This window comes from Sminthopsis crassicaudata, chromosome 1, assembly GCF_048593235.1.
Source record: "Sminthopsis crassicaudata isolate SCR6 chromosome 1, ASM4859323v1, whole genome shotgun sequence".
NCBI classification, from domain to species: Eukaryota; Metazoa; Chordata; class Mammalia; order Dasyuromorphia; family Dasyuridae; genus Sminthopsis; species Sminthopsis crassicaudata.
In genome coordinates this window covers 335,941,782-335,957,757 of record NC_133617.1, presented here as the reverse complement: position 1 = coordinate 335,957,757, position 15,976 = coordinate 335,941,782, and the positions used below count along the sequence as shown (strand labels likewise).

General features: G+C 31.6%; 1 protein-coding gene across 3 annotated transcripts in view; it reads right to left on the bottom strand.

The window, feature by feature from the left end:
• Positions 1–15,976, bottom strand: part of SEMA5A (semaphorin 5A) — a 623,550-nt gene that overhangs the window by 162,036 nt on the left and 445,538 nt on the right. For all 3 annotated transcript variants that reach the window (XM_074279132.1, XM_074279134.1, XM_074279133.1), the window contains one exon: positions 2,762–2,969. In XM_074279132.1, the coding sequence (XP_074135233.1) occupies positions 2,762–2,969 (208 nt within the window). The remainder of the gene's footprint in view (positions 1–2,761; positions 2,970–15,976) is intronic.

The window sequence follows — 15,976 nt, the reverse complement described above, 5'->3', positions numbered from 1 at the left end:
TATAGATGCCTCAAAGACAAAAACCTTATTTATTTTTTGTTTGTTTGGTTTGGTTTTTGGCAATTGGGATTATGTGATTTACCCAGAGTCACACAACTAATAAGTGCCTAAAACTGAATTTGAACTCAAATCCTCCTGACTCCTGGATTAATGCTCTATCCACTGTGCCACTTAGCTACCACCTATTTCACCTCTTTCTGTTCACAAAACATAAACATTATTTCTTCCTTAAATTGAGATTTATATCTTTATTTCTACCAAGGCTTATCCATTCTTCCATTCAATTAGGTTTATTATCTCAGATGTCCTTAATTCTTTATTTTCTATTACTATCCCTCATCTATCAAATCCCATCTAGTCTTATCAATTTTATCCCTCTAATATCTTTCAAATTCATCACCTCTCTACTCACTTGTGTACCACCTTGATAAGACCTTTATTTAAACCACTTCAATAACCTCATGGTTGGTCTCCTCACCTCATTTTCAATCCCCTTTGCAGAATCTACATTTTAGTTAAACCAGCCTACTTGCCATTATTTGAATATAATTGTCTATCTCTTATCTCTGTGCCTCGACATTGACTGACCCTGCCTAAGCCTGAAATGTCTCCCTCCTCTCCTTTACCTCTTAAGATTCTCAGCCTTAGCTCTTAGAACAGCTTGATAGTACAGGGAATTAGAGCACCAGCACAGAAGCCAGGAAAATCTGGGTTCAAATCCAGTTTCAGACATTTAACATTTACTTGCTCTATGATCCTAGGTAAGTCATTTAACCTCAATTACCTCAACTCCTCTTACCCCAAACAAAAACAAAACAAATTCAGTTCTTTCTTCATTTGGGTTCCATGCAATACCATGCATTTCCAGATTTAGAACTGGAAATGGGTCTACGAATCCTCTAGTTCAAATCTCTCATTTTTCAGATGTAGGCATTGTGATTTAAAGAGGTAAAAAAAAAAATTAAGATGGAAAGAGTGCTGGGCAATCTTTCCTCTTTTAATTACTACTGTAATGAGAAGAGATGATATGTACACACACAATCTCTATAAATGTTTCTCATAGGGGCAGCTAGGTGGTGCAGTGGATAAAGCACTAGCCCTTAATTTAGGAGGACCAAAGTTCAAATCTGGTCTCAGACACTTAACACTTACTTCCTAGCTGTGTGACCCTGGGCAAGTCACTTAATCCCAGCCTAAAAAAATAATAATAATAATAATAAAAAGAGGTTCTTCATTTGTAAAATCAGATAATAAAATCTGTGTTATCTAACACATGTGGAGAATAGTACTTGTGGTGAGGCTAAAATGAGCTATATCATATAAGTGTTTCAGAAACTTTAAAATACAATATATGGTATAAATATCGCCAAACTGTTTAAATATCACTAATTTCCATTGGTCTAGCTGTGAGAAGACAAATTATTTTTGGAGTAGTTTTTGTTGTTGCTGTTGTTGTTCTAAACTCAACAGTAAGATATTTAAGATTTTCCCTTCCATGTAGATTTTCTCTCCTGTCACATGAGCCTCAGAGCACTCCCAGATTTTGAGTAACAGATTTCCAACTTGCCATTAATTTAGGTCTTAAAGATGCTTTCTTGGCAAAGATTTAGGCTCTTATTAATAGTCAGAACTTATATAAAATTCACTGTGATGAAAAGATGCCAGATTTAAGTAATATAGATAAAATATCACATATATGCATATTTCTTAGCATTTTTTAGAAGAATAGAGATAGGAAACACACAAGCCATCTAGACTAAATTTACTATTATAAGGATGAGAATGAGAACAGTTAGCAAGCAGTAGAGCTCAAGTTTAAATTTAGGTCCTCTGTCTACAAATCCAGCATGCCTTTCCCTACGTATGGTGTCCCAAATGCAGCATCTAATTTATTTTCCAAAAAAAGCATTTATTCAGGGATAAATAAAACAAAACAAAACAAAGAGTAAGAGAAAAAAAAGTAAATTTAGTGGGTCTCTGTTCTACATTCTTCTCTAATTACATAATAGTATTGATGGGGTTCCATACTCTTGATTAACAAAGTGACCCTTCCTAATTTATTAAGAGAATGACAACTAGTTTGTCATAAGCTTATGGATTTAGAGAAACCTTCAATGTCATCTAGCCCAACCTCTTCATTGAGTTCCAGATAGATGAAGTGAATTACTCACTCACACAGGAATAAGTATCAGAGTTAAAATGTGAATCCTAGGCTTTTGACTCACTAGTCTGTCTTCATGGAGAGCATACCACTTGCCATACACTTTGTAAAAAGAATGTAAAGAAAAGTCATTCTTCTTTTAGCAGATAATCTATAAAGAAGTCATAGATCTTCTTACCACTTACCTTTCCAAATCTTTCTACCCAAAATATGGGGGGGGGGGGGGGAAGAAACCAAAACATCCAGCATCACCAAACTGACTCTAACAACAAATATCGATATTGGCAATGAATGATATTGAATTTTGAATTTTTGTTTGTAATGCTGATAATTACCTATGGATTAATTAATTTGACTATATCAACAATAACACATCATCCTAAGTGCCTCGTGGATTCTTCTAATTACAGTAAGTTGGTTTAACATGTAAAAAATCTCTAGAGATTAATCTAGGATGTAATGCCCATACAGCTTCTGAGGTCCTCAAGTTATTAAGGAGCAGTTCATTTGAAATCTTACAAAGATTATTGTTTCTCCCTCAGGGTAGATTCTTCTTGGGAATAGGCAGCTCTAGAATGAATATCCATATGATTCCCCTACCTGCGTGAGTTATAAAAGGGGCATCTCTTCAGGGGGATCTTGGCCACATGCTCCTGAAGACCCACAAACAGAATACTTTGGCTGTGCAGAATCTGTAGGCTCCTGATGGGCTCCCTCTGCCTCTCAGGAAACAGCTCAATCTCCTCAAGCAAACAACTACTGGAAGTCAGATTCATCGGGGCCAGGACCTTCTTAATAGTGCCATAATCTGCAAAGAGAATGGGATAGGGGAAAGAAACAACCAGAGTGACTCACATTAGCAATGATTTGTCTCCTCACCTCTGCCCTCCCTTGCCAAGGTTTCAATTCAAATACTAACTCTTTTAGGTTCTCTATCTCAGTCTCCCACATTAAATGCCTTTCCCTCCAAATTTTTAAACTTTTTTTTTGTGTATATGCTGTGGATCCATTAGCAATCTAATGAAATATCTGGATCTTATCTCAGAAGAAAGTTTTTAAAATATATAAAAGAAATTATAGAAGAAATAAATGTATAGAAGAAAATCACTATTGAATATTTTATACGTTATTGTATACATACATACAAAAATGTTGTCAACAATGTGTTTATAAATACATATTTACACATATATGTGTGTGTATGGGCATGTATATATGTATACTTTTTTTTTTTTTAAGTTCTAGGTTAAGAACATATGCTTAAAGTCACTGTTGACTTAGGCTATCTATAGCTAATGTATCTCCCCTTTAGACTGAAAGCTTTTTTGGGAGCAGGGACTATGTTATTGTTATTATTGAAATTGTCATTGTTGTTTTTTCTTTATAGATTCAGCTTTTAGCATAATCACTGACTCTGTAAGAACTTACTAAATCTTTGATGACTAATGCAAACATAGGCAAAGCACAGGTATTTCTTAATTTAAAACAGATTTTCCAATTAATCTTGAATTCCAAATTGGGCTTGGTCTAGGTGCCATGTGTGGCCAAGTAGAACCAAATTTTGTGTGGAGGTGAATTAAGGATGGCTTTTACATTTTTATATAAAGTTTTCTTGCATTTAAAAGTGCACAAGCTGTATGAAACATGGAGCAATTTGGCCTTTGTCCTGGAATTTGCCAGTCTTTGAACTAGACCATCACAATATGCATAGGGCCCTCAATATTAGATAACTCTGAAAAGTAAGGCTTCCACAAGATTGTAATGAAAAATCAAGTCAAAAAATACGAACTTGGTACATAGTAAGCACTTAATAAATGTTTGCTGATCAGTTGATTTACTCAATAAGCAAAAAGGAATCACTGAAGATACTTTAGATGAACAAAGTTTCATGAACAGATCTTTGCATTAAGAAGATTGGTATCTTTGTTGCAAGTACAAGTTAGAGACAGGAAAAGTTATTAGGTAGTGATTTCAGTGTTTTAGGAGGATAGAAATGAGAGGACAATATTAGAAAGATATAGTGGACAGAAAGGATGGAAACAAATGATGCTGTCTACTTAAAATCAACAAGAATTGATAACTAATATATTTCATTTTAAGCATTGCAGTGTTTTGCAATGATCATCTCATTTGAACTACACAACAATCACAAGAGATAAGTATGATAGATATTATTATACCCATTTTACAATTGTGTAAACTGAGACTCAGAAGTTAAATGTGGTCACATATTCTATTACTGTGCCTGGCTAACTCTAAACTGGTGAGATGTAAAGATGAATGAGAAGGAAGATACAAAACAATTATAGGTTTCAACCATCACACCCTGGGTGAATGAAAAAAAGATAGAAGAGGTTACACATTCGAAGACAAATATAATAATAATAAAAAAAATTCACCCAGCTGGGCTGAATCTGATTTTACCATGTATTGTTGAAGGTTGGTCTCATATATTACTTTCTATTGATTTTTTCCCGGAATGGGGAACAGGTATTTAATCTCTAATTTACAAAGAAACAAGTTCTGCTTCATTTTGTTCAAGCTCAGTAAATAATTTTATTTATTTAGAGAACTTAGAAGGGGGATCAGGGGAACAATTAACTAGGAGACCACATTTGGAAGAAATTAAGTTAATGCTTAACTAACAAAATTTTTTAAGTAACACTCTTTTATACTTCATTTTTCTATCCCATCTGGTGAGAAAGCTTTTGTTGAATCATGCATAAAATGAACTACTAAGCACAAATAGAAGTATTAATATAATTACCAATAGATGTATCTTGATACAGTTACTGATAATAAGGTACAGATGAACTTGTGCCCTTCTTTTCCATTAAACTATTATAAGGGAACAGATAGTCACACAAAGGACCACAGTATTTCACACTTAGAAATTTTTTTAAAGGATATGATCTTTGAATTAGTTTTTAAAACTTTTATTAGGAAAGAAGCTACTACAAATCCTCATTATTTGTTAGAGATACCTTTTTGAGATTCACAATAAAACCCCCCCAAAATGGACAATGAATCATGAAGAATCCAGGTTCAGCAGCAAACAAAAAGTCCTTGTCCATCTGTAGACTGAAGGCTTAGAGACCAGGGATGGCTTAGAAGAACTCTAGGGAAATGTAACAAATTGCCATAATCATAGGCACTGAGGAAGGATGAAGAAAGTTACCAATAAAATCCACTATACTGAACCTTGCTATATAACACATATTTGGTTATATTCAGGGGGGAAAAGATTTTTTCATATATACAAAGATATAGGATAGTTATTTCTATATCAGAGGAATCTTATAATGGGAGTAATATTCTTATGTCCTAACATAAGTATTATAACACTATCCTATATTTATATATTTCACATATAATTCACATATTTCACAATAATAAGCTTTAATTTAAATTTCAAAGTCATAATTTATAATGATAAAGTGTTTTGGGATTAAAAATAACAGAGGCTGAAAAAGAAGAGTTATTAAAAATGAAGTATATAAGAAGCAACTTGACAGAAAAGAGAAATAGATGAGGAATTTGGAAAACAGACTATGAAAATAACAATGGACACGGTAGAGTTGTGAAGGAAAAATTTAATTATCTAGACAAATACTGGAGATGTCCCATGTTTCCAAGTGGAGTAGCTAATGATTTTTGTCTTGCCATAATGATAATTTCACCTTTAAAAAGGAGGGTGAATCATTAAAGGAAACATATTCTTACATATTCTAAATTTTATTTATACCAAAAAAGAGAAACTGGTTTCAAGGACAAGTGTGTGTGTGTGTGTGTGTGTGTGTGTGTGTGTGTGTGTGTGTGTGTGTGTGTGTGTATTTTTTTGGGGGGGGCTTATAGGAAAATGGCATCATTCTGCTGTAGAATTTGTGATAGAAGGAAAGGAAAGTCAGGCATAGATTGACATATATCCTAGGTATTTGTTTTGTTTTGTTCTGTTCTGCTTTGTTTGAGCAAGAAGATTACAAAGGATTTAAGCAGTATTCTAAGAAAAATAATTCTATGGGAAAGTAAGCCTAAAAGGAATAGGAAGGTCTTAAGAAGAAAATTTTCCCCCCTAAAAAGACTTAAGTGAATGCAAGTGAGATAATCAAGAAACTCAGATTTAAAAGACAAATAAAAAAAGATGAAAGAATGGCTACATAATGGATATCCCCAAAAGTTTGCACTGTCTCGTAACAGCATTAAAGCTTAGAATGAAATGAGCCTGGCAAGGAAAGCTAAGGGAAACAAACAAACAAACAAACAAACAAAAAAGGCATAGTTAGTAAAAAGATGGTAGGAACAGAATAAGTAAGATATCCTAGTGATAGTAAGAGATGAGAAAAAAAAAGCAATGTGTATCATTCATTTTGTTTGTTTTCTCTGCCAAAGAAAATGGTTTTAGTACTGGCTAAAAAAGATGGGAAGAAAAAGTAAGTTAGGAAGAGAGCACCTAATTGTCCTGTATGACTTGAGGTCCCCAAGTAAACATGATCTGTGTACTCAGGTTCTACAGTAATAGCAGAGGAAATATGAAGAATAGGTAAGAAATTCCAGAATTTTAAAAAAAGTATAACCATCTTGCTTTTTGAAAAAGTGAAGTGGATTGAAGTGAAATTGGAGTTACATGTAAGCCAATAAAATCAAGAGCAGCTCATGCCAGATGAATATCGTGGAAAGGGTTACTCAGATCAGAGGAATGCTACAGATGATGTTCCTCTAAATTTCAAAAAAACATTGAATAAAGTCTTCCCTCACTTTTTTTATAGACAAGAAGAAGCTATGTCAACTAGATCATTACAGCTTGCTGGATGTGAAACTGGTTGAATGGACAAATGAAATAAGTAGTTATTAATGGTCTAAATAGAATATTCTAGGAATTATGCTGATTAATACTTTTATCAGTCCCGATATAAAGGCACAAAACATATTTATCAATTTTTTTAATGCCACAAAGTTGTGAAGGAAAAACAAATAATACATCAAATATTAGTCAGGAAACAGAAAGATCTTAGACTAGAACAATAGGTTGAATTTTTATTAAAAAAATAAGGATAAATGAATAAATGTTAGACTTCTAAAAATCATTGTTACAAGTAATATAAGAATTAGACATGGTTCAAAAATCAATTTTCTGAAAAATTTTGAGAGTTTTAGTGAACTCCATATTTAATATGAGTTAAGTGATATAATAGCTGCTTGAAAATAACACATGTCTCTACATAGAAAGGCATAACAGATAGTATTAGCGAGTTGGTATTGTAGTATTTAAAATTAAGGATCTTTCTGGAGTATTGAGTGCAAATCTCATGGTAAAATTTTAGAAATTCCTTTAATAAGGAGAGTGTTCAAAGATGAAAGACCAAAGAAGGGTGTGGTATCCTCATTATTATGCTTTAATTATGAAGGAATTGAAGATGTTTGGAGGGAAGAAGAGACTTTTTCAGGAGCAATGATAGCAATTTTAATTTCCATGTGTTTCAAGGGTTGACATGTGCAAGAATGACAACACATGATTTGCCTGGATTTAGAGGAAAAAAACTTGAAAAAACCATTGGGAAGTATAAAGATGTAAATTTAGAATAAATATAAGACAAAATTTGTAATAATTAGAATTTTATAAATATAAAATGGCCTATTTCAAATTGTTTCCCCCCCATTAGAAATTTGAAAGCAAAGAGAGTTATGCTGATATAGCAGAACAGACTATTGTCTGAATAGAGGTTGATCTAGATGGCCTCTAAACATCCTATCACTTGAGATTCTGTGAGTCTTAAATTCTATGACACTACAATCACATTAGGCAGTCATAAAAGAACATCATCAACTTGTTTCAACTCTCTAATTTGACATATATGTGGGACACAATCATCTGAAAAACTGAGGATCCTGGAGAAAAATCACTATTTGATAAAGTTTCTAACTAAGAAATTCAGGGGGAGGGAAATGATTGCTATTGGAAATAAAATAACATTTTTCATAATGCCCAGTATTTCATATTCAAAACAGTAACTAGAGATAAAGACAAACAAAAATTAATTTCAAGGATGATAGATTAAAAACCATTTAAATAATTCTTTAAAAAAATACCATTAGTAAAAACAGAAAATTATTCTCTTCTGGTGACGTTATCTAAACCCTGAAAGATGAGAGTTCTGATTAAACCCTAAAATGCAACATTGAAAATAATGCTAATAGGCAATTACTACTTTCCTAAAAATTTGTATGATACTATCATTTACTTTCTTTGTTAATATCAGCCATAAATTCACTACACAAAAATGTTTGCAATTACCTTTAAATTTAAATGAAAAAAATATTCAATGTTAAAGAGGCCTAGTTCCTATTACACATTTGTAATATTTATTATATCTCTTTTTACATATTGATGTTTGTAATATCATGTGTTATAATATTATATGTTATATGATATGTCATAGTATCAAAAATAACTAAATTAACCTTACAATTTGTATAAAGAAAAATTCTGCTGTACTTTTTCTATGGGTCATCTTTTAAAAATGTATTAGAAGTACCAGGTATGCTATTCAATTTAAGTAAGACTTACACAGGTAAAAGATTCATAATGAAATCTCAAGGAGTAGTTACTGAAAGCTTCTAACATGTGTGACAATGTATAATAATTACAAGACTAGTTTTTGCAGAACTGATGGAGTTTTGGTGTATTTTCATTTTATTTTGGAAATCCTCTGGCATTTATAAAACTTAACCAACTGGGAAGGGAGATGAAGGATCTCGATGTTCTTCTGATCCATTAGAAAATACCATCTGTTACCCATCTGCACTACAAAGTATATGCAGGATTAACTTCATACTATAATATGATTTCATGGCCACATGTCTAAAACTTTGATACTGGACTGCTCAGCGGGCATTAATGAATGACATTTTCTCCTTTCTTTTTCCTTATTCCATTTGTTTAGTAAATAAGAACTGCCAAGATGAAGCCATATAATCTAGAGAAAATAAGATAAAATCTCATGTATTTTTATTATATGGGTAATATTTATGGAAGAGAAAGGAAAACACTACTGCAGGGGAACACAGGGGAAAAGAGGTCAGTGAAATATATATTTAACAAAACCTATATTCGCATACTTAAACAGGATAAGCAGAGATGTCTGTTTGTAATGAAGCAACAAAATATCTTGACCAAAAAATAGCAAGTTGTGAGTATTAAAAAAAAAAAATCTATACTATTGAATTTGCTGGTGACTGATGACTTCTTGGAAAACTAAAGGTAAAAAATGATTGCTGAAATAAAATGAGGAGATAAAAAGGGAATACAGTAATAATGCAGAAAATGATTTGGATTTACAGAATCTGTGTCATTAGGTGAGATAAAAGAAAAAAAGGAAAGCCTCATATAAAGCTAGTGCTAGAAAATACAAGCTAATATGATGGTGCGTGAAATAGAAAAATCAATTTCAATATGTCTATTTGTTAAGAAGTAAATATTTAAGCAATGCTTGTCAAAAACATGATGCAGAACTTGAAAAGGACAGTAAGATATGAACACAGGAAAATAAATCTGGCTTCCTAGGAAGAATTCCAAAGACAAATTATGAAAAAACAGTTAAAGGACAATATATCACATTAGAATAAAAACATTATTAAAAACAACTCTAGAGCTCTTTCTGGTGGTACCCAAAGATGAAGGTCTTATTCTCCTCTTGAATGGGCAACATACAAACAAGAAGGGTGGAGAACAATATTTTCTGCCTTTCTCTTTAGGCTCTGGAAATTCAAGAGATGGTCTTGAGGTTTTGGTCTGTTTATCTTTTAGAATTCTATGTGTAAGTTGTAGAATCCTGGGCTTGTGAGCTCAAATCATAATGACCTTGGAGCTAGAATTCTAGGCTAGACAAAGATGACTTAAGAAACTCAGAGTTCTCTATACTCTGAACTTTTGAGGACCATGCTAAATCATATTTCACATTTGTTGTTTTTTGGAGAGGCGAATTTTTAGAGACAATGGAAGAGAAAAGGAGGAATGTTTGTATGTTTGCTCTTGCAATACCTATGAATTAAATATTTCTTTTCAAAAACATAGAGGATTATGCACTAAGTGAGGGAAAGGTAGAATAATGCAAATCTTGTGGTGCCAAAAAAAGGTTATTTAGCAAAGTTGTGAGTAAAACTTTCCTGAACATATTCCAAAAATACAGTTCTTTGAAATGCTACAATTCATTCCAGTATGGACAAAATCTTAGAACACCAGCTATCACTATTAAAATATCTACTAAGAACTTTTTTAAGTCTCCCATTTAGGAAGGTATTAATATGATTAATTTACAGTTTCTAATTTATTTTGTATCATAGGCCCATTTGCCTGTCTGCTGAAGACTATAGACATTTTTTCAAAAATTCAAATAAAATAAGTAATATTGTGAAGAAAATTAGTTTTATTGAAATAATTATAAAAACAAAATTTAAAAAGTTTACAGTCTTCAGATTAACAACTTTTTTTAAGAAGAAAAATAGTTAGATGAAAAGTAACAAAACCTAGATTTGAAATCTACCTTTGATACTTATTAATTATGTTGAGCAAAACATTTTACTCCCCTGAATCTTGTTTCCTCATATAAAATAATATCAGTGCTACTGATTTCAGGATACTGTTTTGAGGAAAGTGCTTTGAGAAGCTTAAAATACAAAATCATATAAAAACTATTATGAATTTATATTATAGGAAACAAGTGAAAGGTGGAGAGTAAATTTTAAAAAAGCTCAGATGGAATAAAGTAGGAACTCACTAGTCACTTATTACTTGGCCTCTGCACCTCTCTCCACACATAGTGACTTATCCATATACAAGAGATAAATACCTTTACCATTAGGATGCCAAGTTATATTTCACTTTAGAAAAGTTGCTTATTTTCCTCAATGAACTTGGTAAATTTTCCTAACTCTATATCAAGAAAAAAACATAGACAAAAGGTGAGTAGTTCCATCAACCTGGCAGCAATGGCAATATTTGGTTCATACCAGTAGGATTTCAGTAAAATTCCACAGCAATATACCATATTAAAGAATATAAGGGAATTTATATCTGATAAGATTGCTACTGGTCTTCCCAACATCTTATACTGTATTCCAAGAGAAGGTTAAAATGGGTACATAACTGAGATATAAAAGATAATACCATAAGCAAATTAGGAGAGCAAGGAATAGTTTACCTATCAGATCTATGGGAAAAGGAAGAATTTATGACAAAAGAGGGGTAGAGGACATTATGAAATGCAAAAGAGATCATTTTAATTACATTAAATTAAATGTAAATAAAATCAGAATGGAAGTAGAAATCTAGGAAACAACTTTTATAGCCAGTGTTTCTGATAAAGGTCTTATTTCTAATATATATAGAGAACTGAGTCAAATTCATAGGAATGTATCATTCTTCAATCAATGTGGTTTTGGAAGGCAGTTTTCAGATAAAAAAGTTAAAATTATCTATAATCATATAAAACTGCTCTAAAGCACTCTTGATTAGAAAAATGTAAATTAAAACAACTCTGAGGTAGTATTTTACATCTCTCAGATTGGCCAAGATGGCAGAAAAGGAAAATGGTGAATTTTAGAGAGGATGAGAGAAAATGGGAATAATAATGCATCATTTGTGGAGTTATGAACCAATTCATCTATTCTGAAGAATAATTTGAAACTATGGCCAAAGAACTATAAAACTGTGCATATATTTGATCCAGCAGTGTCACTTCTAGACATTTTTAAATGTCCAGATCATATATAGAGATCATTAAAAGAGGATAATGTTTTTGTTGTGGCAGAGAATTTGAAAGTGAAAGGATGTCCATCAAGTAAGGAAAGGCTAAATAAATTGTGATATAATTGAATGTAATGGAGTAGTGTTATTCAATAAAAAGTGATGAGCAGGTAGATTTAAAAAAAAAATTTTAACAATTACATAAACTGATATTGAATGAAGTGTCCAGTACCAGGCCACTATCATACATAGTAATGGCAACATTGCACAATGATCAGACCTGATACACTTAGCTTTTCACAGCAATACAATGATAGAAAACAATTCCAAAAGACTCATGATGGAAAACGCTATCCACATCTAGTGAAAGAACATTGAATCTGAATGCAAATCAAAGCATGCTATTATCACTTTTGCTTTTGATTTTTCTTTCTCACAGTTTTTCTTTTTTGTTTTGATTCCTCTTTTGTAAACATGATAAATGTGAAAATATGTTTAATATAATTATATATGTATAGCCTATATCAGACTGCTTGCTGTCTTGGGGAGAACAGGATGAAGAGAGAGAAAAAGTAGAAATCACAATCTTACAAAAAATGTTGAAAACTAAAATATTTTAAAAGAATAGAAAAAATGTTACTGGTCTTCAGAGGCAGCATGATCTAAAGGAGGAAACATTGTATTCTGAGTTGAAAAGTATGAGCTTTTATTCTGGTTATGATATTCATTAGCTGTGTGACTTGAAAAAGTCACCTAACTTCTCTCATTGTGTTTTCTAATTTTTAAAGTGGGTGTAAATAACTGTGCTACCCAACACAAAGGGTTCTTGTGAGGTTTCTATTTTAGAAAGCTAAAGTTGCTATATAAATATGAATTGTTATTATTCTCATATAGTCCAAATGCCACATTTTACTGATGAAGAAACTAATATGCTCTAAGAACTGAAATGATTGGGGATTATTTGTGGTTGCTGGATGGCTGCACTGTGCAATGATGCAGCTTGGGAAAGATCACTTTTCCTTTTATTTTCTCTTTCTGCCAACTGATAATACTTGGCAGAAGGTATGATATGGATTCATTAACTACTGTCTGTATAAGTATTATTATAATGCCAATATTTGAGAAGGGCTGTCAAATCAGAAGGCAGCTGCAAGTGAACCTCAGGGACACTCACATAATATTCTCATAGAGGATCATTCAAAAAAGAATCAAAGGTGACTTCTTTGGAGCAGGACATGTACTCCATTTAATGAGCAGCTGCAGAAATGGCTGATTGCTGACCACAAGGATGAAACACAGTCACCACACATATACTACTGTAAAATATAAGCAAGCAGGGGTATTGAAATTAGGAGAGTGGGGGAAGGATCTACAGGCAGCTTTTTAGTCTACCATGAAGGATGCCTCACAGTTAGGTGATTAGTAACAATTAATGTTCTGTAAATATTTAGGCACAAGCTCCAAATTCATATAAATTAACTAAATAATATGTCATGTGATTTCTGCTTGTATATCTTGCTGCTTTCATTACTAAACTAAAATTTGTTAAGTTATTGAATATGAAAATATTGATGGCTAAAAAATAAGGAACACAAAAAAGCAATAGTAGATTTCAGGTCAGTTTTTTATATTACGAATTCCATAAAATCATAGGGATTTATAGTTATAGCTGGAAGGGATGTCAGGAGTTATCTACTTAATACCTCTTTAATCATTTTAAAGATAAGAAACTAAAGACAAAGATAATACATTTTTCAGAACATATATGAGTAATCCTATTACTATTCTATTTCTAAGAGGAAGCAGGAAAAAAATAGTGGCCGAACAGCATTTCTCATTCAACATTTTTTAAAATTCTAGCAATATATTTATTTTCCATTTTCTATCTCTCATATGATTCAAGGAAGACTTGACTTAGACTGTGCTTTTACTGTTAATGGAAGCTATACCTAATTGCCTAATTATCTTGATAACCAAAAATGTTTGCTCTCCCATTTTCCACTAGTTCCTGTAAGAATTAATTGAATAAGGATCCTGTTTATTTTGACAAAAGACTTAATTAAGCAAATAACAAAAAGATAGATTTGCCACAAAAGATCTACATAGTTATCTCATGAAGTGATAACTAAAAATTAACTGCAGTTTGACTTATAAGATGAATGGAATGGTATCTTATTTCATTTTTTTCTTTATCAGTTAAGTCTTGCCAGAGTTGAGCTGATGTATGTTTTTTTTTTTTTTTTTTTTTTTTTTGGTGATATTACTTTCCAACTTTACCTCTGTTTAATAACATAGCTACACAATTCTTGAACATATTTCTTTCTATTTTTCAATCTTCTTAGGAAATATAATAAATATTAAAACAGTAAAATTTCTCAAATGCTGCCAGGATCTGAATCATAATCATAGTAATGAGTTCATTCAATTCCAAGGAGTAACAAGAAGGGAAAAGAACAAATACAGTTCACTGTGAAGGGAGTATAGTCATAAGAAAACACTAAAATACCAGGAAGGTGTTAGTGGTCCATTGTTATTTTATACTCTGGGATTTAAATGAGGGGTGACATCCTACATGTTTCCCTAAAATTGTTTTGGCATTAAAAAAAAAAAAAAAAAAAAAAAAAAAAAAACTAAAGAAAGGCTTCTGCCATATTGGGTGGATTAGAAAGAATTTATTGGAGGATACTAAGAAATGTTTTAAAGAAATTTGAGAGTGGGCATAGGGAAGTGGCTGTAATTCTAAAGAATAGTGAAAAGACTTGTCAGCTTACTGAAGAAAAGCTCATGGTACTATTCATGAAGTGAAGTATAAACAATCTGCCCCCTTCAAAAAATTCACAACAATTTCAAAATATCTTTACTTTTTAATTTTTAAAATGTATTTATTTTCTATTCCAAATTATCTTTCTACCTCTCCTATCCACTGAGAAGATAAGAATTATGGCATCTATTTTATATAAAAATGTATGCAAAACATATTTCTTCATCAAACATATTTTAGGAGGAAAAAAAGAAAGAAAATTAAAGAAAAAAAAATACACATCAATCTTCAGTCCATGAATGCTCTACCTGGAGGTGGACAGTATTTTTCACCATGATCCATTTGGAGTTATGGTAGATCATTATATCCATCAGTTATTTTGTCTTTCATAACTGATTATCTTTAAAATATTGCTTTTACTCCATACATTGTCCTCCTGGTTTTTTTTCATTTTAGCATAAATTCATATGTCTTCTAGGTTTTTATGAAATGTCCCATTCATCATTTCTCATATAATACAATACCATTTTATCACATCCATATTTCATATTCATTAGGATGGTTCAGCTATGCCCCAATTTACAATCTACTATTCTTTTTCCACCACAAAATGACTACGAAAAATATTTATGCATATAAATTTTTTTTCTTTGATCTCTATAGCATAGCTCAGTAGAGATATTATTGGGTGAAAGAGTATGCACAATTTAAAGTTCTTCCAACATAACTACAGATTTTTCTCCTGAATGGTTGGACTTGTTCATAGTTCTACCAAGAGTATATTAATAAACTTACTTTCCTTCATCATATCCCATATTTGTCATTTTTTTCTGTTATCAGCCTATCAAATGAATGCAAAGTGAAATCTCAGAATTGTTTTACTATGTATTCCTCTAATTATTAGTGATTTAGAGCATTTATTATCTGATTATTAGAACTTTGATTATGTTCCTCTGAAAAGTGTCTGTTTATATCTTGGAACCATTTAACAGCTGGCAAATAGCTTATTTTTTAAAATTTGACTTGGTTCCCTACATATTTGAGAAGCAAGATCTTTTTCAGAGAAATTTATTTAAAAATTTCCTAGTTTCCTACCTTTCCTCAAATTTGTCTTCATTGGTTTCATTTGAGAAATATTTTTTTTTTTTTTACTTCAATGAAATCAAAATTATTCAGTTTCCCTCCTGTGTATCTTTTTTTAGTCATAAACTCCTGTCATATCCATAAACCTGACAGGTGATTTTTTTTCCATATTGTCTTAATTACCTTATCATATCACACTTTATATATTTATTCGATAATTATAAATCAA